We start from the raw sequence: 17,711 nt of genomic DNA on the forward strand, positions 1-17,711 counted from the left end.
GTAAGGGGGGGGGAATCAAAGTTATTTCTTTATGTTAAGGGATAGTTTAGCTTGGTTTTTGTTTGGTTGGGGTCTTTTTATAATTTTATTGTGCTTTTTTATAGGTTTGGGGATACCACTTTGCAGGAAAACATTAACCAAGAAAATTTAGAACTTCTAGAAGAGTATTACAAGCTTTTTACAGAAAAAATGCCTCCTGATTGTGAGTACAAAATAATGCAATATCCAAATGGCTTTGAAAAGATTTCGTAGGTGAAATATTATAAGAAAGTATTATTAGCACAATATTAGTATGCAGCTTTTAGATTTAGGCCTCAGTCCCATGACTTGTTCCATAAAGTGGAACTCTTTGTGTCTGTACACAGCCCTGGTGAAGGTGGTAGTGATTGCAGGCCCAACACCACAGCAGAAACTGCAGGGAGAACGAAGTGGAGTAATGATGAGCTGAACAGATCTTTTAAAGTATTAATATAATATGCTTTTTAATATTTCACATAGAGGACAGTCTGTACCTACTATATTTGAGCAGAAATACTCAGTGGGAATTTTCATCAGTTTCAGTAATTTCCTCCATTCTTATTTTGAAAATGTATTAAGATATGGCAAACCACTGAGAAATCTGTAGATGCAAACACAAGCAATGAGCCACATCATAATGTCACTGATATGAATAAGATGGTTCCATTAGAATAAGTCCTATATTCCAATTTTATATAAATTTGGTATCATAAACATTACTATTCTGTTACTCTGATTGTTAAAAGCAAACACTGAAAAGACTGTTTGTATCACTCTAATCCTGTTAAAGTAGTCTTAATGCTTAAACTATATTCCCAAATGTTGCAGACTTTACAGACTGATTTTTAAATGGCTTGGATTTAGGTTTCTGCTACTTCCCCTTGAGTAAAGGGCGGGGGGTGGGGAGGCGGCAAATCTTTTCAATCTAAAGATCTATCATCCTACAGAACATGTGTGTAACTCCTTGTAGTGAATACTGCTAGTTAAAATCCTGTGCAAAGCTTCTATTCTCTTACAGAACAACTTGCATTGATTACTTTTGCAAATTATCCGTTACATGTATGTACTTGTAGTTATACCTAATGTGTCACTATATATGTGTACATGTTCATCTTTCGTATCAGGATGATTTTCTTAATGATTTTGACAGAAGTGAAAGATCTATTCCTAAATGGTGGGCAGTATGCTCATCCATCCACCCACATTTCTAGTATTTATAGGATTTCTACAGAGAAATTCATATAATAAGTTAGTGATTAATTTAGGAAAATCCTGCCAAGAAGGCATCCTAACCTCATCAGGGCTAGGTCTAAGGTAGAGCTGCTACCGCATAAGTGGATCTGGTTATATAAAAGCAAAAATTTGCATGCAGATAGTGTTGGCTGCTTTTCATTAACAGAAACTAACCTTGCACTGTCTTCCTGAAGAAAGATTGTTTGTCAGCCACACAGTCTTCCCAGACTTCTTCCAGACTGTGCAGGCTTTTGAGGACTACACTTGTCTAATTCATCATGTCTTTTCTGGTTGTTATTACCTTCTTGCTTTTTCTCTACCTCTAAGATCTGAGTGTGTTCTTTATCCCAATGTTTACAGAACACAGAGCACCTTCTGGTTCCATTGCCCTCCCAGTAGGTCCCTGCCATTATATGGAATCACTCCTTTGGCTTGGAGGAACGTGCCTCTTAAACCAGCTCCCTGAAAAAAAGTGAAGCTCTCTAAGTTGTTCAGCTGGGGGAGGACTTCAGTTCCTTCCCTGTTCCCTTACCTCTGTGCTCAAGTTCTTGGGAAGATAAACTGCCATTGAAGCTGTCAGCAGCCCTAGTGTTGTAGCTAAGTGAGAGCCATTCAGCACACCTTTCCAGATAGTTTCCTGTAGTGCCAAATCTGCGCTACAAAATAAATGCAGGGCCTGGTTCACACAGCTGTTAGTCACAAATAGTGCCCATAAAGCCAGACAGAATTTGAGGATTCACAGCCCTGTTGGCCAGACCCTTGCATCCACCATCCTTAGGCAGCCTCACTTGCTTGCTGCTTTATTCGTATATTCCATTTCAAATAATACAATTTTCCACTCCCATAAAGGTATTGCCACCATTGCTATTAGTTTTTCTCTCATCTCTGTAATTACCATCGCCAACAATATTCTAGCTTGCTTTCTATTCCCAGTTATTAAAAGTCTTCAGCTGCTTGTAACTGCATATGCCAAACACTGACTTTCTATCTTTCTTTAGATGAATATGCACTGTCACTCACCTGTTTCTTAATCTCTTTAATTCTCTAATAGGAAACACTGGAAGCAATAAATAACAATAAATAACAATGTGCTCCCAAATGTAATTCTGGTTTAGGTACCAAAATAGTACTGCTTTTGTAGAATAGCTAATGATAGTAAGGGTACAAAAATGGATGATTGTTCTTTAGTAGTACATAATTAATTGAAAAGAATGGCTTAGAACTCAATTTAAACAGCTGAAAGCATAAAACCAGAGAAACCTATCACTGAACCATCATAGAATGGTTTGGGTTGGAAGGGACTTTACAGATCATCTAGTTCCAACCCCCCTGCCCCGGGCAGGGCCCCCTTCCCCCAGCCCAGGGTGCTCCCAGCCCCGTCCAACCTGGCCTTGAACCCTTCCAGGGAGGGGGCAGCCACAGCTGCTCTGGGCACCCTGGGCCAGTGCCTCACCACCCTCATAGGGAAGAATTTTTTCCTCACATCTCATCTAACTCTACCCTCTTTCAGTTTAATGCCGTTACCCCTCATCCTATCCCCGCACCCCCTGACAGAGAGCCCCTACCCACCTTCCCTGCCCCCCCCCTTTAAGCCCTGGGAGGCCGCTCTAAGGTCTCCCCGGAGCCTTCTCTTCTCCAGGCTGAACCCCCCCAGCTCTCTCAGCCTGGCCTCATAGTGGAGATGCTCCAGCCCCCTGATAATTTTCGTGGCCTCCTCTGGACCTGTTCCAACAGGTCCATGTCCTTATGTTGGTGGCCCCGAGCTAGACACTGCACTGCAGGTGGGGTCTCACAAGAGCAGAGTAGAGGGGGAGAATTCCCCTCCCTTGATCTGCTGGCCATACTTCTCTTGATGCAGCCCGGGACAGGGTTGTGCTTTCTGGGCTGTGAGCGCGCATTGCTGGCTCATAGTCATACCCCCCAAGTCCTTCTCCGCGGGGCTGCTCTCAATCCACTCATCACCCAGCCTGTGTTTGTGCTTGGGATTGCCCCGACCCATGGGCAGGACCTTGCACTTGGCCTTTCATGAGGTTCACGCAGGTCCACCTCTCAAGCCCATCAGGGTTGCTCTGGATGGCAATCCCTTCCCTCTGGCATGTTGACCTCATCACACAGGTCTGTCACAGGTGATACTCCGTGTTGCTGGTTTGATACCTAACACCCACAGCAACATCAGTGTTGCAAAGTATTGTCCTATGTGAGGAGCAGGATGCATGCAAGGTTTAGGAACCCTGCAAGCAAATAAAGATTTTCTTCAGTGGCATCATAATGCATGTAGCAGTATGTGCATTTTCAACATAAAGTCTGAGTCTGTTCTGTACTTCCAGACGTCTTCCCCTTACAATCTATGATAATAATTTGATGGTTTAATACTGCTTTGTGACAAAAGGAATTTAAGCAGTCGATCATGTCTGGTTGAGATGAAGCTCATCTGGCAATATTATAGATTAGGAGAATCTTGCTTTACCTAAGGTGAAGTCATCTCTCTGAGATGATGCATTTTCTGCTGTGAACCAAAGGAAGACTGCTGTGAAGCAGTAAAATGTTTACCTAGTGATACATTCTCATAATCTGGAAACATCTTTTTATGAGTACTGATTGTATGCTACATGTTTTAAAGAAACAGATGCAGGATAAGTATGATAGTCTAGCAGGTTGCTTGTTCTTTACTATGGGCATTCTTTAGTCAGCACAGCCATATCATCAACCTTATCATAATGAGCAATCTTATCATCCTTTTTTTTCCAGGTCTACCACATTTTCAAGAACAAAATGATTTAAAGGGATTGCTTGAAAATCTCCATCAAAATATCCAGGCCAAAAAGAGAAAGAATGTAGAAATCATGTGGCTGGCTGCGACGGTAAGCTCTCTTGTTTCAAGATGAACTAATTTTCACATGCCTGATGATATTGTAAGTGCAGTGGATTTTAAGCATATGATTGGATTAAGGATTTTAGTCGATTTTAAGGATATAATTGGAAAACTCAATGATTAAAGTAGGTAGATATGCTGAAATGGCTCTCTAACATTTCCATTCTGATGGTCTTTCATCCCACGTACACATGTATCTCTTCTTCCTACATTTAAATTACAAAGATTTTATTTTTTCTCACTTTCCGAAGTGGTAGAACTATCTAGAATTCAAAGTGAGAGATGGTCTTGGTCACTACGTTGACTCCTACATCCTCCAGGCCCTTTTCTGCAGACCTTCTCCTAGCCAGGCAGTCTGTGGCCTGTACTGCTGCTTGGAGTTGTTTTGTCCCCGATGCAGGATATTTTCATTTATCTCAGTGAGTTGTGTAACAGGATAAAAGAGGTTTGCTTTTTGTTTGGAGCATGTTTTTTCTTTAACTGAGTCTGGTTTTAGGCAGAGGAATCCCTTAATCCCCAGTATGGGCGGAATAAATTCATTGGGTGATCATGTATGGATGTAACTATGTATCACCTCATATGAGAGAGACAATACAGTATTCAGTTACAGTATCTTTTATTTTTGGTGGTGTTTAAAATCATATCTGTTCTTTGATAATACAAAATTTGGTTATTCAAAATATCTTTATTTTATTGATTAGTGTCCATAAGCCTTGAGGTATGATGCAGGACAGGATTACTTGCTCTGGCTTTTGTTGAATATTGTTGCACTCAACTTTTGATTTTCTGTAATTAAGGTACTTATGCTTTATAAGTGTTAAATTGTATCAGTACAACTTTTAGTCAATCCCATTTTATGGTGGGTTTTTATTTTAGCAAGTGTCACCATGACAGCCATTCCAAGGGCACTGGTAGCAACACAAAATAAGCTAGATATGCAAAGGGCAGACACAGAAAGAACACAAAGAAAAATGTTTATCAAACAATGAGTAATACTTACTTTGCTTTATTCACATAATTCCTTTTTGTTTCACAATTCTGTTCTTTTTGCACATGCATGTTAAAAAAAAAAAATCCAACAGTGAAATAAAGAGCTCAAGCTTTTCAGGAATGTGAAATTTAACCAGATAATCACCTCAGATTTAGAAAAGTACCGTTGGGGTGTCTGCCCATTTATACAAGCAGAGACTTGAGTCTTTGGTATCTACTGAAATTGAAGAAGGCCTTGTATCCTGGGGAACTTTCAAACTCATAATACTCTTCAAGAAAAATAAATATTTGATACAAAATATTAATAAAATTTTCCACAATTTTTCATTAGTGCCAGGAACAAGACAATATTAAGTATGTCTTTGTAGTAATAACACCGCTGTAATTTTTAATATTGCTAATAACATTTTGCTTTGTGGATAATAAATATTATCACATGCAGTATAAATCTGTTTTGAGTAAAACTATAAGCTTTTCGTGCAGTACCAGTTCTGCAATTACTATGAAACATTGCTTTTTAAAGTAGTAAAAGATAAATCGGTACAGGGTAAAGTGAGCTACAAAGAATATGTCAATTTACTTAATATTTGAATATGGGAAGTTGTCTTTTACCATCTATTCAGGATTCTCTGAAAATAATTTCATGGGTAAAAAGCATTCTTTGGGCATACAAAGTGTTTCAGATTTTTCTTCCACTGTATTTTATTTCTTTTTACATTACCTTACAGTAACCATCTTAAATGACTATTTCTGGACCCATTGGTCTACACACTGTTATACTATGTTACATTTCTTTATTGGAAAGGATGTAAGGATATCACTTTAGTATTGCAGTATATGTATGTTATCACTTTGGTATTGCAGTATATGTATGAGATTCTACACGGTTATGCATATGTATCTGCACCTGCCTGTAATCCCTGTTGTAATGGGACTGTGAGAATACATCAGCATTTGAAAAGTGAACTTTTGCAAATTGGAATCACAAACATTTCTTTCGAAATATAATGGGACAGAGATTTAAATGTTATATATTTTTATTTCCTAAGCTCCACCCTTCATCTTCTACCTTATGTCATGAAAAATAATCAGAGTATTGATTTATCCTTGGTTTAGTCTTCATGGTTTTATATGCTTTTATCATCTCCTCTGTAAACTTAATCACAGTCCTAATGATTTAAATCTGTATTTGCAAGGGAGACTTTATAAACCGCTAATAAATGTTAAGTCTATTTCTCCTCCTCCTGTATCTTCAATGTATTTGGAGAAGTGGGCAAAATTGAGGATAAAATTCAGGCTAGACCCTAATCGTAAGCTGTTTGTTCTGAGATGATGATATTTCTATATATTTAGTATTGTCCCTTTTTAGATTTCTAGAGCATGAGATCATTGTGGTGGCCCATTTTAATTATTTACTTTGCTTAACGGCTGCTGCTTAGTGAACTGTCAAAGGATTTATCTGGGCCGGCCTATGAGGTTAACCTAAATTTCTCCTTAAATCAGAATCTAGGGATTTTTAAATTTGTTTGTTTAACAGATTGTTTTCTATTTAATCCACTTTAAAATGATGGAGATATTTGTGCTGAAATTCAGTGAAGAATAAGCTTGTGGTTATGGTCATTTCCTTGTTGTGCCTAGAATGCTTCTGAGTTCAAAACTGACTCTCACTAGCCAGCACTTTATATGTATACTGTCAGCCCAGATTTGGCAGGGAGAGGCCATCATTCATCCAGAAAAATTACCTGGTTTTTTTTTTTTTCTTAAGACTCATTCACTTTGAATAGTCACAATGACTCATGGACTTCAAAAGAGACTAGTGTGAAGAGAATTATTCTCTTCAACTAAGCAGTTAACTTATTTCACAGCATTATTTTAAAAAATTGTCTGAAGATAATTTATTTAAATCCCAGTGCAACTTTCAAAATTTTTAAACAGATTTAAATTTTAAACTTTTGAATTGTAGGAGGGAGGAAACTCTCATAGGTTCTCCTTTACTAGCCTGTACTTCTTTGGATTCAAAGTTAGATTCAATTAATTAATTTCCTGGATCCAACTTTTGAGATGGCCCTTACCACGATATTGCAAAGACCTTAAAGACTGTAAGTATTTTCTGGGCCGTTGATTTTAAAAGAATTTCTGAGAATGCAGAAAAGTGCTTATTTGCTGAAGTGAGATTATGAAGATCATTTTCCAGTTTCATCCGGCAAGATCCCAAGTAAACACTTGATACCCAAGTTGGGAGGTTCCTTAGCATGAAGCCTAACTGCTGTAATTTATTGCCTTGCCTTATTCTCATAGCTATTTGCTTTTTTTTGACACTGTTACAGCTATATTGTCCAGGGATAGGAGGAAGCAAAACAAAGTATTACCTTTTCTTAGGACAAATTATGTCAGGGGAAAGGTAGACCCACATTTGGGAACACCAGCTCTCCTTCAAATTTTTATTTTTCTAGTAAAATATTATTTGAACTCAAAGTATAAACTAATGGCCTGGTACAACCACAGGTCGATTCTTAATGTGAGAAATTACCCTTAAAAATGTCATGTTTTCTTTATCTCTTATAATTTTGTCAAAATGTACAGTGAAAGTAGACAGTCTATGGCAGTTATTTCTGCTAAGCTTTTATTGTTGTGGGTCACACATTGAACAGTTCACCTGTTGAAAATAAGGACTATATTTAAATTCAGATGTGGCTGAAGCTGTACCCTCATGAGAAGTTAGTCCTTTACGTTCATGTGTCAGAGTTGAGACTTGTCAAATTTTTTTCTTCGTTTTTTCAGTGTTCATTAGGTGTTCAGACAATTAAGCTTTAATCGAATAGGGTGGTTGTCACAGAAAGTGAATAAAAATTGTAGCAATTTTTCCTTTTATAGTCTAGGCTAACACAAATACTTTTTATTTGAAGTTCAGCAAATTGGATGAAATGGTTTGGTAAGCTGTAGTACGTGTAGACATTTTAGTGATCTGCTTAAAATGCTTAGGACTAAGAGTAGTAGATTATTTTTTTGGGGGGGGCCTACTGTCAGTTTCTTGCTTTGCTTGGGGTATTAGTGTGAGCAGGAGATTGATTGCAACTGCAGTACGAGAGTGTGTGAAGCTCTTTTAAAATCAGTAAGGGCTTCTTTTTCCTCAGTGGTCAGGTTATTTGTAAGCTTGTCCTTCTAACGAAAGCCCTGAAGATCTGCTTTTAAAATGCATCATTTGGACAAATTGGAAATGGGCTATAGATCAGTAGCTATAATTGTTTGGTGCTATTTTTGTAGAGTGTTAATGCTGCAGATTTATAAACAAAAGATAAATGTACAGTTCTTTTCAGCACAACATTTTCACCTTTTGTGGCAATGTGTCAGGCCAGCGTGGGCATAATCCTTAGAATATGGAAATCCCCAAGGCAAGGCTAACAACTGATTTAACCACAGACACGTGTCAGCAGCCGTATAATTCAGGTTGGAGTTACTACCTTTTAATGGCTATTTTCTTCTGGAGAAATACTGTAGTTCTTTGTATTCATTGTCTGCGATGGCCAAATTGTGGGAGTTTCACAGTCTGCCTAGCATGTGGAGAGCACAAGGTGTGAAAAGGGCAATTGTATGATGTCTGCCTGTGTTTCAGATTTGCCGTAAGCTGAACGGAGTCCGCTTCACCTGTTGCAAAAGTGCCAAAGACCGGACATCCATGTCAGTGACGCTGGAGCAGTGCTCCATCTTGAGGGACGAGCATCAGCTTCACAAAGACTTCTTTATTCGGGCGCTGGATTGTATGAGGAGGTATGTGGAGATTTTTGCATGTCCCTTGCATTTTGGGCTAAGTCAGGAACTACGGGACAGAATGGTCTAACGCCAGTTGCAAATGCACGATAGGCCCCAGTCCTGATTTGGCAGAGAACTGGCCAGCAGCATGCTGCTAGCTGGTAAGTCACTTCTGCATGCACGGTCTTTGCAACTGTGTGTTTTTATCACTAATGAACAGTTTCTGAGATAGATATGTGAAACCTTCTAAGTGTCCCTTCACTGACCGTAGAATTTGACTAAGGTAAATAGCAGTTATTTTCACAGTTTCTCAGGCTTTCATCAGGCTTAAAATTTTAACAGCATTCTATGACTGTATTAAAAAAAATGTTTTATGTTTTAAGAATATTTTTTAAATGTTCACACACTCATTAAATCATTTGTATAAAACTTAGACAAATATTGTAAAAGCAGAATAAGCATTTGATACAGATGGCAATTCTTAACAGCTCATGTTATTAAAAATCAAAGAAACACCCAAGTAGGTTTGGGCTGATGTGGTTGCCACTAATGTCTGATAAAATCGTTACTGTGCGTAAAAAAAATTTAAAAATAATGTTTTCTTCTAAATGACAACTATGTAGAAATTGAGTCTAATGTTATCAGGAATGCGTAATAAAAGAGTCAAAGATTTCTGATTATTGGAGTCTTTAAAAAAAATTGAACAAACAAATTTTGATCATAAAATGAATCTGGATGCTATATTCTCTAAAGAAACTTTCATCATTAGCTTTAATGAAAACTGCGTTGTATTTTCTATAGGAGTTTAAAAAATGTATCTACAACATTGAGATTACATATAACAAAGGTCACTGCAAAACTACTAGGAAATATTCTGGTCAGCCTGCAAAGAAGTAACTGAATCATATCTTGCACTTATGTAAAACACAAAAGGTTTGTATATTAGATTTGGAAAGATCATCCAAAGTAAATAACCATGTTTAAAGTCTGTAATTGATAATTCTTGACTTTAGTATTATCAGATTAGGTGTTTAATGTCTAGATTAATACTGTGGGTTTACACGTATAGGGTCCTTTTGTCTTTTGGCAAAGATAGGTATTCTAAAGAAAAAAGTTAATGTTTATAAAGAGTAATTGAGTAGAGGACTGCGATGGCTTAGATGTGGAGTTGTTTTGCAAGGTGCTTGTGTAGTGTGGTGTATTAAATGGAAGTGTATAATTTTGTATGTATCATTAGCTTGCATAAATCCCTTCATCTCTGCAATATTTCAGTGAGTGAATGACTTGTGTGCAGTCTTTCATAACTACATGTTTTATCATCAGTGAAAAATTTCTGAGTTTTCTGTGTTAAAATTCATTTGTGTTGGCATTTCAATTTTTTTTCCTTTATGTCTCCAATAAATACAAAAGTGTATATGCTACAGTAAATGACCAGATGCAGGCAAACTAACTATATAAAATTATTGTTATAACAGCGTTGAGTAGTAGATTGAAAAAGTTTCACAGATATAAACTTGATTTTTAAAAAAAAGCATACTGATATTTATACAAGCTAGCTTGTTAGTACAAAAGTGTAGGTTTTTGTAAATGAAAACGCAAAAAACTTTGAGTGCTTTTATATCACATAAGTGATCTGAAACCTGAGAAGATTTACACATTAGATATATTTGCAGATAACAATAAATTGGAGTCACAAAAGAATGATGAAAGGCCCAGAAAATCTGGAGAAAACTGAAAAAATAAATGAGCAGATGTGTATATGAGCTTCAAGCACCATTATTAAAATGTTAATTCTATGTTTTTGCTGTAGTTTCAAACAGAAAAAAGCTAGATCCTGCTAATATCCTATAAATGAGTTTAAAACAGCCTTGAACTGAAGTAGATGCTATGTTGGATAGAAGGTAGTAATTTTGACTTGGGTGGTAGGACTGTCTGGGACTTAAAGCAAGGGCCTTGCAAGCAGTAGCATACAAACTAACCTGCACCATCAGGATAATAAATAAATTGATCTTTTACTTACGCTAGTTTCTATTTGTTTAACACTGTTCACACAACTGGAGGTTAAAAAAAAAAAAAGAGCAGCCAACATTTCTTTTCTCATGAGCTGGTGAATGAAAGCCCAAAGAAATCAGAACCGAAGAATAAAAATGTGAAAGGGGGACACACAGTGCTTAACTCTATGGTGCTGTCATTGCGAGCTGGTCGGGCAGCTTTAAGAGCTGTCTTTGGGTGCTTTCTTCGGTATCTTTGGTGCTACAGACATTCGGCAGGGACTGGTTCTCCCTCCCCACTGCCCATCGGTTGCAGGAGGTGCTTATGGAGCAGCGTGGGAAGTGCCGCCGGCTGCCGCCCCTCACCACCTCTGAGCAGGACCCGCCAGCCGGGCTCTCTTCTTGCTGGCGGATGGAAGGTGAATTGCAGAGAAGGGCAATTTGAGAGAGCAAACTGGGAAGGAAAGAACAGCCAGGCAAAGAGAGGGGAAAAAAAGCCCTAATTTTCACAGGAAGAGATATAGTGGCGTTTCAGCTAAATCTCCTGTATTTTACTTGAGGAAAGTTTGGCAGCTAAATTTTTGAGGTTTGGGTGAATGAGGTCAACAGACTTGTTTGGTAGTTGTCGTGATGCTTGCACTTTTATCCTTTCTTTTTATTTGATTACTATTGCAAGGTGTTATTTGAAAAATCATGCTGTGCATTTCTAAGCTTTTCATTGACTACTTGAAGAAGCTTCTAGAATGATTTTCACATCTAGAAGAACCTAATTTGTTTTAAGATCAGAGAAAAACTCCATTTGCCATTTAATTTATAATTTCAGCAATTTTCCCCTGATGAATCTTCTCTAGATGACTGAGTTAAACTCTGTCAATCAAATTCCTTTATGCTGATTGCCACAAATCACTTTTAAGCCTTTCAAAAGAGCAAGTAGGCAAGCAAAAAATTCAATTTTAACATCCAGAATCCTAACAGACTGGATTGATCTTTGAAAGGCCTTTTTTCAAGAGTTAACAGTAGGAGATAGAGAGTACTGTGAAACAAAGTGAGTTGTAAATGGCGATTCAAAATCAGCCTTTATTGGAAATGCCATAATTTTGAGATATTAAAATTATAAAGGTGTCTGTGTAGCTGTAAAGCTTTTTCTTTTCCTGGCAGTGCTGACACAGCTTTACTGGCTGTTGTAAAAAGGAAGCGTGTGCTTATGGGTGTGTGCTTTCTTACCACCAGAATTTTGGGGATGCTGGACTTCCATGTGCTGTTGCTTTTCAGCTTCTCTGATGTCCACAGAATTTTGAGCAAGCCAGAGGCAGTGTCAGATGTTTCAGTGTGTTTGCTTTGATGTACATTGTAAAACTCTGTTTTGGAAAATATTGCCACTCGCTGTTATTTAATGGCTTAGTTTGTAAGTGGAATCAGTGTCTTGTAGTGATAAACTATATGATGTTTATCACTTCTTAAAAAAAAGAAAAAAAAAAAAAAGCCTTACAAAAATCCTTTCATTAGTTGTCCCTTCAGCTTATGCAAAATGTGGTAAAATGATGATATGAATTCAAGCTTTATCACTTAAAATATGTAATAGATGCTTTTGTCTTCTAGGTGTATCTCTAGCCATTATGATGCTGAAATTGATGTGTGTGTGAAGCAGCTATTCCATAAGTAATTCTACATATTATAGTTTCCTTGGTATATGTATGTGACTTTCACTGATCTTGGTGACATGCATGGTACAGAATGAGAAAGATCAATATATTAACCTCTCTATCAAGTGCTTGCAATTCACATCATATTAAAATAATATTTATAATGTTGCTGCCACTTTCAAATGATGATGTTTTTGCAATCATCAGTATTATTTTCTTATTCTTCCCTTCACCAGTATGTGAATATTTCTTATAATTCAATGTTAACTATATTCCGGTAGAGAGACAAAACTGAGTTCATTGCAGCATCTGTCACACAATTCTACTTTTCATCTTTAGAGCTGGCCACTGCTTAAGGGAGGTTGAACCCTGGTAAGCAGCACACTATGAAGCAGTTCGATTTTTTTCTTCTTCTTCTTTCTTTTCTGAACCTATTTAGTTTGAATGTTTCAGTGACAGGACCCTTTTTGCAGGCCTTGGGTAGTGAGTAACCTCATAATCTCCTGGATTTTGAGCATGTTTCCAATCAAGCCTCAAAAGTAAAACCAAGCAAATGAAATGACAAATCCACTGTCTGTGGTGAAGCCCCCAGGCATTCAGCCTTATCATCATTCTTAGCAGGGCATAAAACCTGTTAGATATTTCAGACACTTAATACAAAATTTGACTCATTGTAGGAGACACTGTTTTCACCTGAAACAGCAGTCAAGGATATTTCAGATTATTTTAGATAAATTGCCTATCAAAAATCTGATTGAAGCACAAATACAAAGAATGAATGGTCTGGGCAACAAGGTAAGGGCTTTTGATGGGCCCAATTATGAAGCAAATAGCTCCTTTTTAAAGAACTGTTTGAGGACATCTTTTCTTAAAGATCATCTTTAAGATGTGCGAGTTGAGGAGGAGGGATAGCTGTAATAGCTCTTTGGTCAGAGACTTTCAGATGTTCTGGGTGGAATCCATAGGTCCAGGCTGATGGACCTTGTCCATGGAAAGGCCTGTACGGTGGTGTGATTGCTACGTGAACTGGCAATGAGGAGTAAAAGGGACAGGATGAGAGACTGGGATCCACGTGCAGATCTTCCTCCGCCTTTTTCCCCTCTCCCAGCTTTCACCCTGCCCCTGCAAGGTCGTGGCAATAGATGTAGCACGCAAGGGGTCACACAGAACAGGAAACACATGTTCTTCTCTACCTTTCCTTTTTCCAGCCCATCTGACCTTCTCCATCTTTTTTTTCTGAGAGTATTAGCGCACTGTACACAAAACTTAAAAGAGAGGGCCTGGCTTCCAATGTAGATTTTTCCATCATTCTATGGTTCTTTAGAAATTATATTTTGAGGTGCAAACTTTAGATGGAAACATTTATATTACCTAATGTATTGAGAGAGGTCTGGCATTAAGTAACAGCAAGTTCTGATTTTGGTGCATTGAACCACCATCAACTTTGTTTTCTAAAACTAAATTACTACTTTTTAAATAGCAACACTGTGCAGAGGAGAAAAAAATCAAAATGGGGAGAGATGGACACAATATGTAATAAGAATCAGTACAATTGGCACCTTGTTGGAGTCTTTTAGAATAAAGGTCTATTTCTGAGCATCCTTCTGGAAGGAGGAATAGAATTGCAGACAAGCATTGCTGAGAAAGTATCAAACAGTAGCTTGAAAAGGCCATGCTGAATCTAAGGTTTTCTAATATAAGTACTCAATTTCAGCACATTGATCTTTATAATGTGTCTTTAAAGCAATTCTCTGGTTTTTAAGACTTTTTTTTTTTTAAAAAAAGGTCAAGAGAAGAAAAGAAAGGGAAACCCAAACACACTTCTTTGTACTATATCAGGCTTGTCAGTGAGGTTCAGGCTTCAACATGGGCAAATGAAGTAAGTAAAATCAACAGTGGGTTTGGAATATAGTCTCACACATTTTGTCTGTTTCACTGGTTCAAGTCCATGTTTTGCAGGGGAATGTTCTCTAGTTGACTATAGAAGTTTCATTTCTCCTGTACCTTGTTTCTCCAACTTCTTCCTACGTACTGATTTCACACTTCTTTCTGATCAACACCCCAGTCAGAGTCCGAGAACTCTCTCATGGGAACTTTCTCCTCTTACTCTTTTTCACCAGACTCTTGCTTGACTATTTCCCTCTGGTTGTTCCTCCCTCCTCTGCGATGCATGTGGCTGCCTTTGTCTTTCTCTTCTTCAGACCTTGGGCAGTGGTCTCAGTAATAATACAGAGAGAACAGCAGAGACAGTCCCCCTGCTTTTGCTTTTGCTTCATACTGCAACGGTCATCATCTGCCAGGGAGAAGAACAGCAAGGAAAAGTCTTGTCTAACCCCTTGACCTGGCAGACATTCAGCATAGATTGAATCCTCAAAGTATGTACCTGCTGAATTTTAACAAGTCTTTGTTAGAAAGAGGTGATCTGAGATTCTTGCAGGAGCAGGGTCTTACAATAGTCACATTTCTCATACCTTTATTACCATGATGCAGAATATCAAATCCTGCTCTTCAGCATGGAGGTACTAGTAATCATCTCAAAAAAACCAAACCAAACCAAAACAACAACAACAACCAAAAAAAAAAGCTGTGTTTTTTTTCTTCTTTAAAAGACATTATAGGTTTGAATTTTATCCATTCAAAATGAACTAAGAGTTGAAAGTAGAATCTTAATGGAAAGCATTGTATAACTTCAATTATAGTTGCCTTTCCCCTGTAACCTGTATTAATAATCTTGAACTAATCACTGGGGAGGAAGGCAGTGTTCAAGGGAGAACAGTAAAAACCTTTGCCACTCTTTTCAAGGAGTATTTAGGGATGTGACCCAGGCTACGTCACCAAAACACTTAGCTTTTCAGCAGGCAGCAAACTAGAATTTCTGAAGTAAATGCTTAGTTTTCCTGTCAGTCCATGGGGGAAAGGTAGTACCATAAGCAATCTGTATTGTCTCTAAATGTTGACACCAGCACTGGGTGGGTGAGTCCTTGAAATGCACCTGCTTCTTCTTCACTGATTACATATGAAAGGGGAGTAGTTCAAGAGGACTTGGAACCTGACAGGAAATTTTAACTAGGGGGTAATAAAACATGCTAATATATCAGTTTCAGTGCATTACAGGGGGAAAAAAAAAAAAAAAAAAAAAAGAAAATTCCTTTTCCATTGAAAAAGGAAATGTTTGGCCACGTTTAGGTTTTACCTCTGTGACAGGAAGAAAGAAACCTTGATTCCCTGTGATCTTTTTGCTGAAGGAAGTCCTTGCCCTTTGACTTCAGGGTATATATGGCACAGTTCTCCAAAGGAGAACCAGATTTAACGGAATTCAGATCAAAACCTCTCCCTACTCTGAGTTCTTCTGCTCTGATTTGTCCTTTGTATTTCTCACTGAGATATTGACATGGTAAATAAACTGTTAACTAGCCCATATTGGTATTTGCCATATCTTGACCCAAATAAGGGTCTAGGGTATTGGACTATGCCTTCCCTCTCAGTGAATGTTTTAATTACTCGGTATAGACAGTGAGAAGGGTGTGTAATTAATTACCAGGTGCACACTATGATCACTTAGTTTTCAAAACCAGACAAACAAAATAACCTTATCCAATAAATTTGCTTTCCCATTTAGTACCACGGTCTGTGTTTTGATCCTTAATAGTGCAGCAGTGAATTTAAACACTGCATCTTAATTTCAAAAAGTAAAGGGATTACACTATTTGCACTCAAAAAGCTCTTCTAATGTAAAGTGTTTCTGTCACTTTTGTCATAAAAAGATTACAGGACTATAGTTTTCCTGGACTTCACCTGCCATGATTAGGCAAATCTAGCATGGAACCAGACAGATTATCTGAAAATATTGTTTGGTGTTCACTTCTGAGATTCTTCTAGTCACCCAGAGAAGACTTCATTAATTGTCTCATTCATTTGGTTCTTTAGTGCTTATGCCATTGCTTATTCAGAACTTGCATGAGAGACTAGGTCTTACCTGAAATCAGAAACTAGATGCGTTATACTCACCAGAATGAGTAATGCTAGGTTTTTTCCTATTATATTTGACTTCTATTAAGATTTTCTGGGAGAGTGTGTAGGAAAAGTCCTGTATGCATATTTGTTATCTGCTAAAATTCTATGTGCTACAGCTGAATTACCACATCTTTGAACATGTACAGCTAAACCTCTCAGGAAAAGCAACACTGCCAAGTCTAAAATTTAGATAAGAAAGGAGCAGGAAATGAGAATAAGCGGGTAGTAATAGCATACAATAGCTGGTTAAAATTATCACAGATCCAATCTCTTCAAGACTTTATCTGCCTCTAAAACAATATTCTTCTCAGAATAATATAACATGTGCAGGGAGGGCTTGTAACTTCCTTCCTGCAGTCCCAGCCTTGTACAGACTCTGGGGAAGTTATAGGGGACACAGAAAAGAGTAGCAACTAGCTGCTATTCTGGAAAGGTTGTTTTATAATAGAATATTCTGCATTTCTTCCAAAGAACGATGATGCAGTGTCAGGCTACAGCTTTAGTTGGCTTATGTAGAAAGCAAGTAACAGACACTTCTAGGTCTATTTCTGCTCTTTTTTTAGGCTCCCTTAGTCCGTTCATCCAACTTAGTTTTTGGTTTGGTTTGGTTTGGTTTTTTTTTTACCCCTTCAGTCTGCTGCTCTATTTTCTCCTTCCAGTGAGCATTTTCCAGTTTCTTTCTCTCCTACAGTATCACATCGGTGTGTGATATTTTGAAGAACTCCTTTGACAGTAACCTTGCTCAGCTCAGTTCAGGAGTCAGTTTTAGTAGTGGTTTCTTGTTGTTACTTTCTGTGGCAGTTCTGATTTGGTGAGTGACATTTCATAAATGTGTCCTCATGATTACAGCAACCACTTGGCACAGCTAGCAGCAACAAGTTGTTTCTCAGTGTTTCCTTACAGTACAAGTCCTGGTAGCTGTTTGCAGTGGAGTGACCAAAGGAGTTTCCATTTGGACTATTATGTACTTATTATGGATTTCCTACTTTCGTGAGGTTATCCATAGTCGGCTGGAACTACACCCAGTAACAGAGCCAGCAGCATTATATTGCTATGCTGTTATCTGGATCATTCAGAGATAAATTTTGGAGATAATTTGAAGAACTTGCATTCTTAATAGCCTCAACCTCTACTATAGTCTGTATGAATAGGAAGTATGTGTTTATAAGGAAGTTAATGCAAAGGAAATGTTGGAGTCCT

The 17,711-nt window shown here is 37.8% G+C and overlaps 1 protein-coding gene across 5 annotated transcripts in view; it reads left to right on the plus strand.

Moving 5' to 3' along the window:
- Positions 1-17,711, plus strand: part of INPP4B (inositol polyphosphate-4-phosphatase type II B) — a 342,715-nt gene that overhangs the window by 299,909 nt on the left and 25,095 nt on the right. For all 5 annotated transcript variants that reach the window (XM_042796878.1, XM_042796879.1, XM_042796880.1 and 2 more), the window contains 3 exons: positions 105-202; positions 4,000-4,112; positions 8,727-8,881. In XM_042796878.1, coding sequence (XP_042652812.1) covers positions 105-202; positions 4,000-4,112; positions 8,727-8,881 — 366 coding nt within the window. The remainder of the gene's footprint in view (positions 1-104; positions 203-3,999; positions 4,113-8,726; positions 8,882-17,711) is intronic.

The sequence above is a fragment of the Tyto alba genome, unplaced genomic scaffold (assembly GCF_018691265.1).
Source record: "Tyto alba isolate M040663 unplaced genomic scaffold, T.alba_DEE_v4.0 Super-Scaffold_23, whole genome shotgun sequence".
NCBI lineage: Eukaryota > Metazoa > Chordata > Aves > Strigiformes > Tytonidae > Tyto > Tyto alba.